The 20,106-nt window shown below is 48.2% G+C and overlaps 1 protein-coding gene across 1 annotated transcript in view; it reads left to right on the top strand.

Annotated features, from left to right (window-relative positions):
• LOC131265906 (protein twisted gastrulation-like) overlaps positions 1–14,339 on the top strand; it is a 206,522-nt gene extending 192,183 nt beyond the window's left edge. Inside the window, exons 7-9 of the mRNA XM_058268250.1 lie at positions 13,387–13,850; positions 13,927–14,068; positions 14,147–14,339. Of these exons, the coding sequence (XP_058124233.1) occupies positions 13,406–13,850; positions 13,927–14,068; positions 14,147–14,339 (780 nt within the window). The 5' untranslated portion in view covers positions 13,387–13,405. The remainder of the gene's footprint in view (positions 1–13,386; positions 13,851–13,926; positions 14,069–14,146) is intronic.
• The last annotated feature ends 5,767 nt before the right edge of the window (positions 14,340–20,106 follow it).

Raw genomic sequence — 20,106 nt, 5'->3', positions numbered from 1 at the left:
TCTCTCTTCTTCGTCAACTCCCGCGTCGGTCGGACGTTCGTCGCTTCACGTTAAGTTAAGTAATATATGTTAAAATAAAATTAGGTCACGTTAAACAAAAAAGAACACAACGTAGGGTTATTATTCAAACACCCGTTACAGTAATTAAAAAACTAAGTCCGTTAAGGTATTTGATTGACATAAAGGGTGTCCCCGAAAGTATAAGCACGATTTCTAAATTATGTTTCTGGAAAACGGATTACGCCAAACAGTTGATTCTTTAGATGTTTGATTGTTTACATTCAAACCTACTAGATAATGCATCGAAACTATTTTTTCAACCGTTTCTGTTAAAATGCGAGGCATTTCCGTCAAAAAGCTCAAAAAGCGTTCTGCACAAATGGTGTTCGACTCCTAACATGTCGGTAAGGAAATTGGCGAAAACGGTAGATGTGAGTATCGGAACCGTACGAACCGCCATCCAAAAGTTTCGGTAGGAGTCCAGGTTCGAGGATACGCCGAAAAGTGGTCAAAAACCCCTTCCTATCGACCAACAGTTGAACCGGGAAAGAGCAAAAGCATTCAAGCAAAAATAGGAAAGTTCCATTCGCGGTGTGGCTCAACAAATGGGTACATCAAAAAGTAACGTCCAATGTGACAAGGCAAGATTGAACTTAAAATCGTACAAACTCCAAAAGAAATCGAAACGGAGAGCAAATCAGGCTGCATGCGTTAAATATCGGACCCGGAAGCTGTACGACAAGCTGCTGTGCGTCAAATCCTCATTCATCAGCTCGACGATGAGTCGACCAGGACCAGACTAATTGAGATATTTTGGGCGCTAACGAAGGCGTACTTGAGAAAACATGTTAAAGCTGCGGAAAACATCGACAGTTTTCAAAAAAACTATGAAACCGTTCAAAAGTGTCGATAATCGTTCACGACAAGTCTGTGCTGAGTCATATCGGAGGCGACAGATCAAAAGTGCGGTCATTAGCATACGATAAAATTGTTTAATTTTTTTTTCACAAATAGTCCAGAACATAACCCAAACACTGTTTATGAAACAAAAATTCAGTTTCTGGAACAGGTTTTATTTTTTACCTAGTTTTTAAATCGTGCTTATACTTTCTTGGACACCCTTTAGGAGAAAATGTTCGCATGGTGCATATAAACCAATCCAGGGACGGAAAGATTGAGCCAATGGAGTATGAAAAAGAAAGTTTAGACAAAACTACAAATGTCGTACGCTCTCGCAACCGACCCAGAAGCGAGACGAAACCACCACCCATAAGACGTTCAGAACGGGTGTAAGTAACAACAATTGTTAGGGGGAGTACTGTATAATTATTGTTGTAATATTAGTGATTAGTGAGTGAAGTATTATGCTTAGTTTACACGAGGCGCAAAACTCTGAAAATATATAATATATATATGTGTAATACACTGTACACACAAGCGAAAATATTTTTTTTTTCTGTCATTTTTCTTCGCGTCGTGTAGACGTTAACATTCGTGAGCCGATGCAGATGTAAACGCGTTCAGTGTTGATTTGATCGTTTAATTGTAAAAAACAGCACAGAGGTATTGTGTACACCGAAATCTTATCAACAACCACTGTACATCATCAAAAACAACTATTTTCCATCCTCCGGCACTCTATACCTGGTGCGCAAATTTTAGCAAATCTATTTTTCACTCGCCGACCTGTTCGGTCACAGATTTTTTCTTACTTTGACAGTTGACTGCCCATCTGACAGCATTTTACCGCTAACTCACAGCATTTTGCCGTTTGCAAAGGTTGCTTTGCGCTTCGTGTAAACCAAGCATTAGTTTTAGGTTTGGTCAGTCGTGATCGAGCAGTCAATAAATGAAATCATCACAGGGAGGTAGAGCCCGTGACCAATGAGGAGATGCTGGACGCGGTCAGGCTGCTGAAGCTAGACAAAGCTCCGGGACCGGACAAGATCCCGAATGTGGCGCTAAAGACTGCAGTTCAGGCGTACCCGGAAGTGTGCAGAGAGTCATTTCAGCGGCTTCTGGAAACGGGAGAGTTGGAAGAGGCAGAAGTTAGTCCTCTGCCGAAGCCATGGAAAGGTGTGGGCGGCCCTCTCTCATTCAGACCTCTGGGGCTGCTTGGCACAACCAGTAAGCTGCTGGAGAGGATCATTTTGCATTTTCACTGAGGGTCCAAGTGGGTTCTCCGATCGGCAGTTCGGCTTCCGCAAGAGGAGATCCACGGTGCACGCAATCCTTGCGGTAGTGGAGAAGGCGAGAGCAGCCTACGAGAAGAAGAGGACTGGAGATTGTTGCAGCGGAATTGGTACCATCGAAGTCAAGAACGGCTTCAACAGTGCCAGCTGCGATGCGATTGGCTTTGCTCTGCGCAGGCACATCGTACCCGAGTATTTGTGCAGGATCCTGGCTAGCAACCTCAGCCAGCGGCAACTAGTCTACGACACAGAGCGGAGCCAGGAGTCCATGGCCATAACTGCAGGTGTTCCACAGGGTTCCATTCTGGGGTCTACCCTCTGGAACATTATGTACGACGGGCTGCTGGAACTCGACCTCCCTAAACGCACAGAACTCATCGGCTTCGCCGATGACATCGCCTTTACTGTGCTTGGGGAGGACGCAGCCGAAGTGGAGATCCTTGCGGCCGAGGCCTGTAGTAGGATAGAGTCGTGGATGAGGCAGCATAGGCTCAGGATTGCTCACCACAAAACCGAGCTTCTACTGCTGAGCAGCCACAAGCAGAGGCAGTTTTCGTCCATCTGGATGGGTGATTCCCAGATCATCGCTCAGCGGCAGCTGAAGTACCTGGGAGTGATGCTGGACGAAGATTAACGTCGAGTATGCCTGTGACAGTGCAACGCGGACTGCAGCAGCTATCTCGCGCATCATGCCAAACACCGCAGGACCCAGCGTTACGGTATTCGGAACCAGTGTGGGCAGATGCCTTGAGCGCCACAACGTACCAGGAGAAGATCGGAAGGGTGCATAGGCTACTTACACCCACACGCGAATCGTGCACACCCGCGTGTTCTGTCCGGGGTGCCACCGGTCACTCGATATGGGGTGCCTGGATCGTCATCTCAAAGTGTGCTCCTCCATCGCCTGCATTTGCCGGCTCTGTGCATTCACAACCGCCAGGCCGTGCGAGCTACAACAGCACCTGCGTGAAGTCCACGAGCTCCCGGGAGAACGCTGCACGTCATGTTTTTGCCACTTCTGCATCCGTGGGCGCTAAGCCGCCTACCGATTTCTGGATCTTCCATCTTCCCTCACAGGTATGGTTAAATTTGTCTCAGTGCACTTCATTTCGGTTTACTGATTCTTTATCTTCTACCAACACTAGCTCTCTCTCCTGATGATGTCAAAGTTGCAGTGCATCCACAATTAGCTGTATATTCGTATCAGTCCGTGCAAAATTTAGCCGTGCACGCCATCGGGAGCAATAGGAAAAATTAACGTGGTAGTTATTCTTACTACGCAGCCTGTAATTTGGGAAGTTTTTGGCAAGCAGGCTCCGAACTAACGACTTCGGAAACGGCTCCGAACTGACGGCTCTGGAACCAGCTACGAACTGTTCAAGAACGCGGGCAAGCCATTCGCTTAGGCATGGGCAAAACTGAGGAGTGGTTTTACACATCAAGTAAATCCTCGAGCTGCCTTAGATGACATCTGCCTCCCCCAGCCACTTGATGCGAGGCACCGATGTGGTGCAAACGTCCGTAGAATCGGCCCACCAGATCGCCGACGCGGACGACATCACCTCCGTGGTGGATGACGGGTTGATCGTGGCACTCGTCATGAAGAAGTCGAACACGGGAAAGCCAGCCGCTGCTGCAGCGGTGCCTGCCAGCAAGGAAACGCTGGTAAGCCACAACGATGATCGGCAAGCCCGGACGCGACGGTACACGTCACCACGGTATGTTCGGAGTTGCGTGCGCGGTCTGTGATGCGAAGTATCAGCTACAGAACACAAGGAAGTGTATGAACTGCTCCTCCGGGCAACATCCAGCAAGGTACCAGGTGTGTGAGAAGAAGCATCATACGATGCTCCATGTTGAGTCCGAGCCGGCACCGGAGTGACTCATTTGCTCCGTGCCTTCAGCGCCTCGTCGCCACTAACTCGACTCAGCTACGTACAAAGCCTGGTCAGCATAAATGGAGTAGTGCGGCCGTTCTCAAGGGCAATTAAATATCTCGGCGTAATGATCCACGACCATTTTTCATGGTCCCCACATGTAAAGTAAGCGACGGCCAAAGCGCTGTGCGTGGCAAATGGCCTGATGCGTAACCACAGTGGCCCGAAGACCGTGGCACGACGTCTCCTCGCGTCGGTCGTGGATTCGACCCTTCGGTATGCTGCGCCCGTCTGGCATACAGTCACAGAGAGCATCAAGGTGGCAAGCTCTTTAAGATCCGTGAGCTAAGAGGCAGCGGTTGTCCTGTCCGGTACAATCCCCAACTGTCTGCTGGCCAAGAAAGACGCCCTATCGTCCGGAAGTTCTATCATCCCGGACCAATCGACGCCACCCTGGGTGCTAGAATATGCTTCGACACACTTAAGACAGGGCTTCGTCGCCTCCCAAATGGCCTGACCCTCGAGAATTAGAAATTCGGATGGCTCATCTTAGTAATGCTACGTGACACGACCTCAGCTGACTTGTTTTGTGTAGATAGCGAATGTGAAGAGCTTGCCGAGAGGAGCCTGATGTGACAAGAGTTGATGACAAAATAAATTAAATGAAAAAATAAACTTTCAAAACAAAAGTTTTTCCTCAAACGTACTAAAAAATAAAAAATAATATAAAATTTGGCATTTGATTATGATGAAGTTTTTGCTCCTGTGGCCAAACAAGAAACATTTCGAATATTACTTACAGTAGCAAGTCGAAGGCAAATGGTTGTGAAACACAACATCTACATGCGGCAGCCCGAAGGATACTCCATGGAAAATAGTAACAAAGTTTGTTTGTTGAAGAAAAGTCTTTACGGACTCAAGCAATCCGCGAGAGTATGGAGTCAGAATACAGTTTTACAGTAGAGACAGTTTTCCAAAAGCTGGGATTTAAGCCATCATATGCAGATCTATGTCTCTACGTACGGAAAAATAATATTGGCGCAACTTACATCCTAATATATGTTGATGATATGTTGCGAGTTTCGGACATTCCTTCATTATTTTGGCGCTATAGTGTTCAAGGATTGCATGCTGTTCCAAACTTACAATCACTTCAATTAGCGCACGGCTACCGGGTTTTGGATTTTTAAAAACCACTTATTTTATTTCCTAAGCCTAAATGCGGGTTGATACCCAACTCTACTGTTTGAGTGCTGACTATCAACTGCTCGTTGGTTCACGGTCTTGCTCGTTGCTCGAGATGAGAACTGCAACCATGCAAATTGCGGGTGGTCCACGTCGCGATGGGAACTGCAACGCAGCATAACGTGTTCGTCCGCGTCGCGATGATCAACGAATGATGACTTGGGTCAATGTATGTGGTGGCGATGTCTGGACTCTTCTCACTCTATTTTTGTGGTGTGACCATTCTGCTGACACGGGCTCACCAGCAATATTGGTGTTTAGCTAAACAAATTCTCGATCTTTTTGTTTCTCAATTTGGCGACCTTTTTGGAGTGGGAGTACTTGATGAACCTAGGCAGCATAGCTATGCTTTCGAAATCAAGCCATGTGTAAAATCAGGCACAAAAATAGTTCAACAGGTAGCTGGCAGGCTCACAGAACAACGTTGCCACGAAGCTCGCCATCGTTTCATTCAAACATAACCTAAGCTAATAAGAAACGGTCGCTTCCGTATGACGGACGATTTTATCTTAGGGCCACAACTTCGCAATCAGTGGTTCCTAACGAAAGAGGAAAAAATGGTTATATTTGTAGAAGCCAAGAAAAATTCCACAACTTTATTCAGCGTGGATGGGATGGAAGTTCAGGACAAGGAGGAACTTTACCACATTTAGTTAAATGATGATGTATTCGTAGGGGGTGTTAGAGAGCTTTCTTCTACAAAACTTTTTATTTACAAAATTAAATTAGATGGTCCTTCCAAAGCAGTTTCGATACACCATTGTCAGAGACAGTTCGGACCCGTAAGTCCGAAATCTCTCAAACAGCACCTGTAAGATAAAAAGGGAACGATTATGTAGTGTCTTAAAAATGTAAGTAATATGTAAGCGTAGTGTAAGTGATCGATGTAAGAGTCGTTGATCAGCATTCGAGCAAGCAACAAGTCCGCATAATAGATTAGAGATAAACAAACTGATAAGTAGGGTGAATAGGCGGGAGAAACTTCACTCTGTTACAAACACCGGACAATAAAGAGTAAATTTTTGGTTTCTTGCTTTGCCAAACAATTCCTTCACCCCGTTGAAAGTGTTTGCAACAAAAGTTTGAAAGTAAGTGTCCATTTGATTAAGTCGATCGAAAGAATGGTGGAAGGCGAAAGCGTCGGAGCAGAAACCGACGCGGGATTTTCACTTCGACCAGGAACCGGAGGCTTCAGTCCGGCTGCTACACCAAGTGGCCTGTCGCCGGACCAGCGAGGCAACCCGTCTTTACCGGGTGAGGCCGCAAAAGCTGCCCCTTCGGCTGCCGCAACGAGCGGCTCGTCGTCGAAGCTGCACGGCGGCCACCAGGCGTCCATCACAGTTCCGGTTGCCTGGAGAGCATCCACGTCGCCGGAAGATTTCCCGACGGAACTAGAACAGATTATATTGGAAGAGGCTGGTTCGGTGAGAAGCCTGGGGAAAGCCGAGGAGTGGTTGTACGCGACCGATCGCTGTAGGAATAAACGCGGGGGGAAAAACGAAGCCGAGAATTTCGCGAGCACCAAAAATCCGCTGCCTGCCAACAGTTCCGAGCGTTCGCCCGAGTTTTTACAATGGCGGCACGCAATGGAAGCTGGCTTGCCGAGACCCGCAATGGAGGCGCACAATCCGTATTTCACGATGGCCGACCGACGCGACGATGGACAGGATCACCATTGACGGAGAAATGCGCGGGGCGACAGCTACGCTGCCACAGCCGATAACTTGGACACTCTGCACAGAACTAGATACACACACAACTCGCAGGCACAAAACACATATGGCGTCACTTGGCTCAGCCAAAGAGAAATTTCGGCACGCCAGGTGACGCCGAAGGAGCTGCCCACATTTAGTGGAGCAATCGAAGAATGGCCGATCTTCCTTGGCAATTTAGAGCACTCCACTAAATTATGCGGGTACAGCGACGAAGAAAATTTGCTTCGCCTGCAGCGAGTATTAAAGGGTGAGCCCGAGAAACCGTGGGACATCTGCTATTGCTCCTGGCCGGTTTGAAAAAGGCGATGGCCACGCTGAAGGCACGCTATGCGCGCCCAGAGTTAATGGTTGAATCTATGATTGAAGGAGTGTGACGTATGCCAAATCCACGGGCGGACAAGTTGCAGTCATTGGTCGACTTCGGGTTTGCCGTGCGTCGTCTTCGTGCCACGGTGCGAGCATCTGGAATGGAGGAGTACTTGTATAATGTGGCCTTGCTGAGTATGTATAATGTGGCCCACTTGAGCGTATTTATGGTTCATACAGCGTACTTGCGCGAGCCGTTTGTATTAGTTTAAGGTATTATAGATGGATTAGAAAATAAGTTAATAATTTTAATGCGTTGTTTACGTTATGTAGCAAGTTCCTGTGATGTTTTTTTGTGCCCGTGGGTAGTTTGCGACTACAGTATGGTATCTTTAGTGATGGTGAATGGTTTATTGGCAATATTTGTAACGTGGTTGTGGTACGATTACCCAGCTTGTAGCGCTTGCTGGCCTTACCAGCAAGGTGCCACAAAATACATGCAAGTAGTGGGCCCGATATCAAGCGGAGGTGAAGGAGTACGCCGGCAGTCGAATCACGCTCGAGCACTTCGGAAGATGGATCGGCAAGCTAGCGGAGGACGGCAGCGCTGTGGTTCCGTATGTGCTGCAGACCGATGTAAGCCGGCCCCAGGATCGCCGAAACGCAAGTGACTATGCTCGCGCACCACAGTACCTTGCGTGCCGGCCACATCAACAGCACGCAGCATTCGCATCAACAGCTCCACCAGCCTTATTCTAATCCCCAGGTCCGCCGCACACCAGCCGGGTCAACACACACATCCCCTTGGCTTACAGCGCGTCCGCCACGTCGTGTATGCTGTGTGGAGACTCGTGTAGCACGCTGGTGATCTGCACACGAGAGCCTTCGTGAACGAGCGTCGGTTATGCAAATTGTGCATCGGCTATCACCGTTCGAAGTGCCACGTGTGGAGCAAACGGATGCACCACCAAACATCATAAGCTGCTCCACGATCCGGAAGCGCTGGTGCCATACGAAACACAAATGGAAACCAAAAAAATTGAACAATCATACGGGATCTTCCGAAAAGGTTCTTTTAAAATATGTACCTGTCGTCGTGCACGGAAAGCGTGGACGGGTAGCCACATATGCCCTCCTTGACGATGGTTCCACCTCTACGTTTATGGAGCACAAACTGCTGGAGGAGCTCAGGCTAACTGGGACGCCGGATCCTTTACGTATGCAATGGACGGACCACGTAACTGTTAGAGATAAGCAACGTTTGGCACACCTTAGTCTTAATTATCTTGCGTTTGACATTTCTCTGCATGGAGAGTTTAGGATTTGGCATCACTGGTGTGATCAGAACTGTATATAAACTGATGCGCGTGGTGAATTATTTGTAGTCGTAGCAAACGGACAACCATGGAATAAACGTGTGTAAACCTAAACTGTGTCTTTCGTGTCTAATTCTAACTTTAACAGTAACTAGGGAGGAGAAAAAGTCAGATGCCCCTTCGGCTGCCGCAACGAGTGGCTCGTCGCCGAAGCTGCACGGCGGCCACCCGGCATCCATCACAGTTCCGGCTGCCTGGAGAGCAGGCACGTCGCCGGAAGATCGTGGACATCAGACCGACGGACACAACACCACGGAACACATCACAACACCAGCACCGCTCAAAGCAGGACCGTCGCAAACCTGCGAATTTTCCCGACGGTGCGAGATGCTGAGGAGGAGTATAAAGTTGCAGCAGTATAAAGTTGACCGCTTGCAGTCTAGCAGGAATACCAGCCCGCACAACGTATTTTGCCTATGGGACAAAAATGTCCCACAGATGGCACAGTCAACAAAGCTAGAAGGGAAGTGCCGATCGGGCCGGTTGTCGTGGCTGGGCCAATCAGATCTTTACCTATCTTATTGTGCGGCGTGAACGCCCGGAATACTGGCCTCCTCGTGGCTCCACTGGACCCCCTGGTAAAAGGGGTGGGTGACGAACAGAGATCTGGGTGGGAGGGGTACCCGACCAGGGTGAGGCCCTGATAGGCCAGGGTATGGTAGTGTACCGCAGACGGAACGGGCCTTGTAAGGTATCTTTAATCCTGGTTTTAAATATCTAGTCCTCTGGTCCGGAAGTTAGTCAACGTCAACTATGTCAACGGACAGGACCGTGAAGACGTCGAGGTCCGGATTGTCAGTGGGGTCAGGACCCAGGGGACTCGGACCAAGACTGATGCGCGAGCCACGAGAGGACGTCCGGAGTTGGGCTGGTACAACTCCTGGGGTTGCTGGTTGGAGACGAGTAGAATGGCCTTGTCACCCATTTGAAAGTCTTCTGACCAGCAGAAGAACAGAAGGGAAGGGGATTGTTATGATCAGGATAATTAAGGAATAATGATGAGCGTTTATCACTGAAAGCCCTATAATGTTATACGTACGTATTAATGCAAGCAAGCGACAAAGCAAACCGTACAGCATCCAGCACCGAAGAAACAGAAGGTGCAACAGAAGCTCACTGCACATAGAGATCCATCGACCAGGAGGTGCTTGAAACTGCTCGATGATAACGACGCGCGTCGTTTCGTATCAGAGCGACACAGCAAACCGTACAGCATCCGGCACCGAAGAAACAGAAGGTGCAACAGAAGCTCACTGCACATAGAGATCCATCGACCAGGAGGTGCTTGAAACTGCTCGACGATAACGACGCGCGTCGTTTCGTATCCACGCATCGTGTCGACACGTAGGTGACGTCGTTTTGGAACGTCGCGACGGCCAGCCATTTTTTCGCTTTTTTTCAAAGTGTTGTTTACCTTTTGTATGGGGCAGCGTCGAGAAGTGTGTCGTTTCCGTCCTCCCAATTGAAATACCATCAAATGTTATTGAATATAACGTTTAAAGCTGCATGAAATCATTATACGTTACTGTGTTATGTTTGCAGGAAAGGAGATGGAGCAGCTGGTAGATTCTATTGAAAGTTTACGACAGGACGTGAAGGTATGTCGGCAACACAGTGACTTGAACACTGTACAAACGGTGAAGTTGTCCAGTTGCGTTGTTGGAATGCGATTTGGATTTAAAAAATCTCTCGAAGCATATAGCCGATGGAAGTAAATGAAACCACAAAAACTACAACTAGCCACCTTCCGTCTTCCTTTTGGCTATAAAATTGGAAGAGGAATTGGATGTCATGGAATGCTCGTTATGCCACAAAGACGACATGGAAGGCGTGATCGAGTGGCTTAACAGGATACAAAAGCAGCGAAAGAAGGAAAATCGACTCAATGAACTGTAGTTGGGCAGGGCACAAGTATAAAGGATCCTTAAGCTGTATGGTGCAGTTAAAGATCTTGACGATGGCGGTCACCTTCAACCGGCCCTGACCACATTTAGTGTCTGGTGTAATTATAATGCGTTATCCCTGTCTATCGATAAGTGTCGTGTTCTAGGGTCCAAGTCTCGTGTGACTACCATGTGGACAAGTGCGTGTTGGACCGCTCGGAAACAATCTGTGATCTTGGCGTGTTACTTGACAAGCGTCAAGGTTGGTCGCTTCCTCCTTGGATGCTTCTGAGGGGCTGCGCCAAACTGTAGTTGTCTACCCCAATGAGGATCCGCGGTACCGCATACTCGTACGATGCAATAGGTAAGCCTTCTAAGTGTGAGTAATGCGCTGAAAGCCGAGGCATTGAAACGGATTGACTCGGGAGGGGCAACTCACTTAGCATGGGCACATCCGCCAGCTCATGTATCGTTGAGTCGACACCGGAGATGCGTACCGATAATCGAACTGCTTTCTCCAACATAATCTGTTCTAGCTGCGTCTGCAGAAGTTTCCTCTGCATCTTCTGTTTCTTCGTTGCCGGCTGATTTACGGTTTGCTGTGTCGCTTGCTGCTGCTGTTGGACCGCGAGCTTCTGCTGCACCTTCTGTTTCTTCGGTGCCGGCTGCTGTACGGTTTGCTGTGTCGCTTGCTGCTGCTGATGGACCACGAGCTTCTGCTGCACCTTCTGTTTCTTTGTTGCCAACTAAACCCTACCCCCCTTTGATGGCAAACAATAAATAGAGCAGCGGTAGCGCGAGAAAACACCACGCCAAAGGTGTGAGTGCGAATCTCGAGTGTGCTACCCCCGGTATTAGGAACGGTTGCCCACCGATTTATAAAATACCGTATATCGGCCACAGTAACTCTCTTCGAAGAGAGCCCTTGTCCCACTAGGGGATGTCGTGCTACATTGAAAAAATACTAACTCTCGTTGTATTTTCTTCGTTCTTCTTCTTCTTCTTCTTCTTGGCGTAACGACCTCTTGGTCATGCCTGCCCGTTAAGGGCTTACGAGACTTGTTTCCCTGTTGTACGTGGATAGTCAGTCCTCTCGTACAGGGGAGGGTCCGGTCTCGATTGGGATTCGAACCCACGAGGTGGTGAGCCCCGGCGCTCATGGGCCGATTTTCTAAGCGGAGCTACCGCTCGGCTGCCGCGGACCCCCGTTTTTGTGCTTTTGTTATTACACTCATTACAAAATTAGCTCTTTTTATATCATAAACAGGCACAATTCCCGGGTAGAGTAACATACAACCTGAGCATCAGATGAGTTTTAGCGTAGGGTAGTGGGTAAACAATAGGTTTTTGGAGATTGTCAAAATGGGTAGGGAAGATAATTTTTACATAAACTTTTCAGACATACCTATACAGTTTTGGGTAGAGCTCATCAGTCTCGTGTTCTAAGGGAGTTTTGTAATTGGTCCCTTGACTACCTATTGCCAGAACTTATCTTATTTTTTTTTAATTTTGGCTATCGACAGGTAGTGTTTCTGCTGGTAGTGTCAACATTTCTGTTTTCGCTATTGGCATCATACATTTTTTTTATGTGACACGACATCCCCTAGTGGAACAAAGCCTCTCTCCAAAGAAAACATTTTTGGCATGTTGTTTTATTCAAAAGTTTTATTTTTACGTAGTACATGAACCGAGAAAACAGGATTTATTTTTTATATGAAAATTGTCATTAAGTTAGTTGAGTCGGAGTGTCGAGAACGCGAACGCGCAGTCATAATTTGCGAGTATAATATATGGGTACTGCTAACAAACTCGTTCATTGTCGATTTCGTCTCGATTCAAACTTGCGACATCCAGGAAGGTGTATGTTTTCACATGCTTTAAGAAAAACTTCAAGAAAATTAAAAAAAAGCAGCGATTCGTTGCAGCTGTTGGAATGGATGGAGAACAAAACCAGCGCAAAAAAGAATCTCGACTATCGATAGTGCAAACAACTCTGATGCCTAGTTTACACGAGACGCAAAAGACTGACAATACATGCGAAAATGTCAAAATATACTCTCGCGCAGGCCTGTGAATGTATAGAACGTACTGCTCACTTGGAGTCCTGTGTGAAGCCCTCAACAATTTAATCACAAGCCTCGATTTTTCAGTCAGCCACGACAGCAGATCGGCAGGATGGGGAGAAATTTCTGGCGTTGTTGAGAATGGAGAAGTTTTGTGTCAAAGAGAAAAGGATATCACCACCTCACTCTTTCACATTGAAATCCAGTCTCTGCTCGAAGCAAGTGCCTGTAGGGTACCCGGCAAGTACCCAGCTTCGGTTTATAAGGCGTAGCGATGCTAGGTTTAGGATAGAGTGTGGTGGTGATCTCAGCAGGTGTACGTGTGTGGAGTACAAAAAGCAGTGTTTTTGTGTTTTGTGTTTGTTGATTTTCTGACACCCAGTTACAAGGGCAGAGGTAAATATTCATCGAACAAGCGGGCAAAAGCGCTAGCAGTTCATCGTGGAAAAGGGTAACAGAACACGATCGTCTCTTATTGATTCTTTCTCACGACGTACCATTCTTACTACGACGTACGTGGTAAGTGTCTCTCGAAAGCTTTTTTGACGTATTTTAACCGGGCGAAAGTAATTGATACCTTTACCAGCCGAGTTTTGTTCGGTTCGGCAAGAAAATGCATCCGTCGGAAAGGAGTGAATCTAGTGACCCAGGACTGCTGGTCCGTTCTGTCTGGACAAGCGCATCTTATGGTTTTTTTGTTTTCGTCCACTTTTCATAATCTTCCAACAGGGCACAAGGAGTAGACAGCATGGAGCACATCAAACGCACGCGAGCGGGCAGCAAAACTTTCACCTTCCTGCTCGGAATCATCGTGACACTGCTCGCCTGCGTCAAGCTCGCGACGGGCTGCAACGAGATGGTGTGCGCCAGCATTGTTTCCAAGTGCATGCTGACGCAGAGCTGTAAGTGCAACATGAAGAGTTGCACCTGCTGCAAGGAGTGCGCGGAATGCCTTAGCTATCTGTACACCGAGTGCTGCAGCTGCCTGGAGATGTGCCCGAAGCCGAACGAGACCTCCAACGAGTTGTCAAAGCAGTCGCACATCGAAGACCTGGAGGGTTTCCCGAACCTGTACGACGTGATCACGTCTGAGCAAGACGCACAGGGTCGCTGGAAGGTGAACTCGTTTCCGATCGACATCGATGCGGCTCTGTACGGGCCCAAGGCAGACGGTGGTACAAAATATATTGTCCGTAAGTGTTGTGACTGCTGCTTGAGAGAGCATACGTGTCCATGCCTCTTCTAATCCTATCATCTATTTCCCCTTAGACTCAACCGATATGGATCTGAAGCAAAATTACGACGATCCCAACAAGGTCACGGTGAACTGCACCGTTGCATACCAAGCACAGTGCATGTCCTGGAACAAGTGCAAGGAAAGCTGTCGAACGATGGGGGCCAGCAGCTATCGGTAAGAACCCCCACCTCTTAACACCTTATCCTCATTACCAAGCGTCTTATACTAACGGTCGATTCTCTCCGATTTCAGCTGGTTCCACGATGGTTGTTGCGAATGTATAGGCCAGTACTGCCTTAACTATGGCATCAATGAGTCGCGGTGTCGCGATTGCCCCGAAAACAAGGAGAACGATCTGGACGATATTTCCGACGAGGACGAGCTAGACTACGGAGACAGCATGGGCCCGCTCGACAATGCGGCGATGGAGTCGTCCAACATATGAATCGTAGTTGGATCTGCTTCTTCGGCCGGCACAACACGTTGGTTGCACTGAGGGTTGTGGAAATATGTATGATAATACAGTCGACTCTCGCTAATTCAAACGTTTGATAATTCGAAACCCGATAATTCGAAGTATATCAGTAGTCCCTGGGAAAACTCTCACTATTTCGAATAAAAACAATTCGTTTTGGTACACTCGATAATGCGAAGTAAAATTCGAACAATTTGAATCTGTTGAACGGGAACGAAGATTTTCGTCCGAATTAGACTGCATGGTGTAGACGGGCGGACGGACATATTTGGGGCACACATGCTTTGTAGGAAGGTGCACAAAGAAAAGTATAAAAAAACAGTTAGCGAAAACGGTGGGTAAGGGCATCGCGTAAATCAATACACGCATACTTATATCCAGTTCATAACTCAGCAACCGCGGACCTCCGTGACAGCAACGACTTTTGGAGAAAAAGCGTCGGTCAATAAAGTGATAACCAAATGGAAATCAGTATAAATTTACTTTGCGATGCTAACATGTCGACGGTAAAAACCAACTACAGAAGATATGCGACATACGCGGTACTCGACTGTAGTACTCCAGTACTGAAGGTACTGGTGGCGGTAGTAGGTGTGTAGATGTAAATATTGATAATACTAACACCGTATATCCTGACATCGTTGTTGAGAATACTGGTGGAGGGGTAGATTGTATAAATAATGAAATATAAAATGACGATCTAAGTACGTGTGGGTGCTTTTATCGCTGATTCACGAGCCCGGGCTTTTATTAAGTCGGTTATGGGATTTTCAGCGAAACATGGATGCACGAAGTCCACTATTGTTGGAGTGCATGTACAGCCGGAGGGTAAGGTAATTTTCGACTCTCGACCTGCACCACCACGTACAGATGTCAGCTTTCGTTCAAGGGATAACAAGGAGCATCACAAAACAAAACGTTCTCCTTTAGAGGATATTACAAATTTGAATATGATCAGTAATTTTCCTGTAGCTGACCGATTGCACATTATTGATTTGGGAGTCAGTCGTTAAATTCGTTTAGGCTTTTTGAACAACAAAATGCAAAGCTTAGATCGGTGGTCCAGTGACCAAAAGAACAATATTTCGCACTTTATGGGTAAAATCAAACTTCCTTCTCAGTCAGATTATAAGCCAAAAGAGAATGCACGTCATCGCTCTCTGCGCTTCCTCGCTCACGCCTCGCTTGCGCACTGCTGTTTGTTCTCCCATCCCATTTTTTGAATGTCACGGGAGCGGCTTCCCGTGGGTGGCGACAACCTCTACTTCTGTTATGGGCTGTGCAGGTGTGCGTTACACTACGCGTGCCTTGGTGTCTCCAGAGCCGTTACGCAGGAGCTTAAACGCCCGGAGTCTCCGCTCCTGTGAATGTGCCAGGATTGCAGGACGGGGTCAAATGGAGGCTGGGCGAGTATGCGTGATCTTATCACCAATACCCTGGCTGACATCAAGCGGGAGCTAGGAGAGTCGCTCGAGCGCCATCTCGCTCTCCTGCCCCAGCCCTTCGGAGTCGACCACATCACGTCTTTCTACCTGCCACCTCCGCAACCGGACCTAGCTCGACCGTCGGCACCCACACGCCAACTGGAGCTGTGAGCCTCTCACAGCCAAGCCGGACTCACGCTGGAGATATGGTTGCTACCAACACCGTCAAGCGCCATCTGATTGCCCGCTCACCCCCGGATTCCGACCCCACGCCCCGCATCGTCCAGGGCACTGCAACTATTGATTAATCTTCGGTGAATTCTGTTTACGGTACCTCCAAGATTCTGGCTATACCTCACCAGAATCACCCCGTTGGTTTCCGACGAAGTGGTTGATAGTTTGGTTAAGCGACAGCTGGGCACCGAAGATGTCATCATTAGGAAACTGGTGAATAATGACAGAGACCTTAGCACTGACTCTCTCGTCGTCCACGTGGCCGCATGGTTTCGTGAATTCTCGGACAGGGCGTCCTCGGAACCAGCAATTTTTCGAGTTCGATTAGCTTATACTGATTTCCTATGCTCCACCACAATCCGTCACAACACTCACCCTCACTTCGGACACTACACTGGACCCGGAACCGTCCCGGTCTTCGACCGAGCTTTGCACGCAGCCTCATCCACCAACCGACGCACAACTGAGCAACAACGTTCTCACCGCACTCTTTCATCGTCATCATCATCATCATCTCAAGCTGCACAGAACTCCGTACACTCACCGGCCCCCGCACTCACCTCTCCTGCAGCATCACCGATTCATTGTTACTATCAAAATGTATGGGGCCTGTGGACGAAGACGGATGAATTTCGGCTGGCCCTTTCCGAATCCGTGGCTGATGTTATTACGTAGGTCAAGTTTCGGGATTTGGCGACCCTGGTGTTTTTCCTGCGACCCTGGATTGTTAGTTAACAGATTGCATCGTAATGTTTGACGTTTTTGAGGTTATGCGTACTCAGAGCGTTTTGACACACGAGCGCTATTTGTATTTTAAAAAAAATGTTAAAAGTTTCTTCCACTTCTTGACGTAACGACCTCTTGGTCATGCCTGCCCGTTAAGGGCTTACGAGACTTGTTTCCATGTTGTACGTGGATAGTCAATACTGGCGGTCACAGGGTCAGCCCTGCGATAAGCACTGATCACCGCAAGGAGACTGAGGAGGAACTTCTCGGGGCCCGACGAGACATCACCGCAGCCAATGCTGAGCTAACAGAGGCCAGACGCCTCCAACGCAACGTGATGCAGCAGCGACGGCGGATGCGGTAAAAGAATAAATACCCAGGCGGGAACTTTTAATCAGGAATTTGAAACAATTCCAGAGAAGGACCGCGACCGGCATCGTGCCACTGCAAATGCAAAGCAAACACTGCGCAAAGGAGTGCGTTTGGTGGGGCAAATACATGGGCTTGGGAGGGAATAGGTTAGATTTCGTTTTAGCTGTGATACTAGGTTAAGAGAAGACTTCCCAAACCACTTCCCCGAGCAATTCCCAGAGAACACTAAGTCGCAGAGGAATACCGGTACACCTAGGCTCGATCGGTTTAGAAACAATAGAGTGTAACATAGCACTAGACAACACGTACGTTCTTAGTCGGAAAGAATCCGAACATTGCTACAAAACCTTTTGCACAGTTCTTAAATAAAACCTTTTCCACTGTTGTTAACAAAAAAACTTTTTCACAAATTCTTCAAAAACCTTCTGCGCGAGTTTTTGCAACGAGTGTAAGTCTGTGTGATGTTTAAAGTGGCTGCATTATGATTGCGCCAACGTGACGGCCGTAGTGAAGAACCGGGAGTGGAGTTGCAAAAGATGCACAAGGCCAGCTTACGGGAGCGAAATGGGTTTTGGGAAGATGGAGAGACGCGGAAGGAACCTGGGTGGAGAAGCCCAGTCAGACGCGGGCCATCGAGAGTCCAAATATGCCAAGCGCCTGGGCAGCGAAACCTCCGAATCACGTTGCAAGGCATTTCCCGAAACGAAGACGAGTTTGATGTCTTCGAAGGCCGAAACATGCTTAAGCCTGTTAAAGGAACAAGGGCATGCCGCGCGTGCGAAGAAAACGGCGATGGCGACCACCCCGAAGGAGGTGGCGGCCAAGAAGGATTTGGCGATGGCGTACGGATCGGGATCGATCCAACGCGTCCGTTGGAGGAAGATCGCGGTTAAGTGTTGAGAAAACCTCCGTGTCGTTCACGCGCATCGAAGGCAGCCAGGATTGAGCAGCTGGAAGGGGAGCATGCGCTCTAACTGGAGTTCCTGCAAGCAACGGCAACGGCAGAACTAGCGAACTTAAAGCTAAGCCTGGAGAAAAAGATTTCTCGTTTCGTGGATGACTTTGCTAGCAGCTTAAGCACATCATCCAAGATGCTAGAGAAGAGGAAGAAATTTCGTCAGTTCGGTGAGTAACACCAGTGAATTAAAATGGCCCCGTCGAACCGAATCGAAGGAGCCATCGACCCCGAAGAGACAGCCATTGCTAGCTGACGAGGCAGCAGCAAGGAAAGTTTGGCCAGCAAAGCATCCCACGTTTTCTGGGTCGCCTAAAGAATGGTCGATCTTTTATAGCTGCTATACGGAGTCAACGCATGTGGGTGGGTTTGTGGGTTTTCGTCGCTAGAAAACATCATCCGCGTTGACAGGAGCAGCGAGAGAAGCCGTCGTATCGAAACTCATGCTTCCGAATGCCGCTCCGTTGATCATGGATGTGCTGAAAAGGCTATACGGTCGCCCCGCGCTTCGGATAAAAGAGCTTATCGAAAAGGTCCGCGCCATCGAAGCACCAAAGCCGGAACGTCTGGACATACTCATTACGTTCGGCTTAGCGGTTCAACAACTGTGCGACCACCTTACCGCGTGTGAGATGCCGGACCACATAGCAAACCCAATGTTGCTAGATGAGGTGGTCGAGAAACTCCCTGCAACTAGGCGGCTAGAGTGGGCGCGATTTGAACGCCATTTTGAATGGACGATCATCAGACAGTTTGGTGCGTTCATGGACGAGCTTATGGAGGATTGATGCGAGGTTACGGTGTACGCTTCCGCCAAAGTCGAGGCAGGTCGAACTCTCGTGAAACCACTCCACAGATCGCATACGTTCACCCATTCCTCGTCGACCGTCGAAATTAGCGATCCAGCGGATCAACCAGTGGTGAAGTAGTTGGAGAGCATCAGCACAGGTAGCTTTGTCGCAAAGTGCTTCGTTTGCAATAACCCCAGTCACATAGTGAAGGAGTGAAAAGAATTCAAACGGATGCCGCTCTCCGCGCGAATGGAAGTAGTAAAGCAGAGGAACCTGTGCCAAAACTGCCTGAGCCTTCCTTCGGATAAGACATGCAGGTCGAAACAAACCTGCGAGGTCACAGCCTGCGGCCAGAGACATCACTCCCTGCTACACCCGGACAGTTACAACGTGAAAGCCCAATGCAGCGCGGACGAGGGCTCTAACCTGACGATGATAGACACAGTGCGCACTTCACGCACTATACGCACGGTGCGCACTTAGCCACAACAACCCTGCATAACATCATGTTGGTCCATCTCCTCTACTTTTTTACTTATTATCAAAAAACTGTAATAGCTCAGTGCTTAAACGTCTGCAGCGGCGAGCCTGACGACGCAGAGAGTGATAGCAAGCAAGAGAGAGAGAGAGCTTTAAAGCCAGTAAAATGATTCCGAAGTATAGCATACATAAAATTATGCAGCGAATATGTGAAAAGCACTTTTTAATTTCCAATAACTCTGCACAACATCATGTTGGTCCATCAAGCTTCCAAACAAGACGTGGACCTGCACAATATTAGCATAAACTACGACGATGAATAATTCTTTTTAATTGAAGCAACCGAGGCAGAGAAAAGTTGTGACAAACTGAACCCGTTTCTGGCGCAGAATTCATTTGAAAGTGCACTAGGGGGCAAAGTCCGAAAAGCAGGCTCTTAATGTGACAAAAAAAAATACCAGAGTACAGCATGACAGTTTCGTTATAAGTTTCAAATTGTCGGTGTTGGCAAGTGAACACACGCGGCTAAGTAAACAACAGCGAAGTGACAGAATACGAAGGAGCTAGCTAGCGAGGGCAACCTAGCTCCCGAGTTTATAGCAAGTAGGAACTAGAACCCCGTGGTAAGGAACGAAGAAAGATAACGATTACGATATGGGGTCAAAGTACGAGCGGTCATGGGGTCAGCCCTGCGACGAGCACTGACCACCGCAAGAAGATCAGTAGCAAATTAACGATCGCGAAAAGCAAACGTG

Source organism: Anopheles coustani, chromosome 2 (assembly GCF_943734705.1).
Source record: "Anopheles coustani chromosome 2, idAnoCousDA_361_x.2, whole genome shotgun sequence".
Lineage (NCBI taxonomy): Eukaryota > Metazoa > Arthropoda > Insecta > Diptera > Culicidae > Anopheles > Anopheles coustani.
This window is presented reverse-complemented; position numbering and strand designations above follow the sequence as displayed.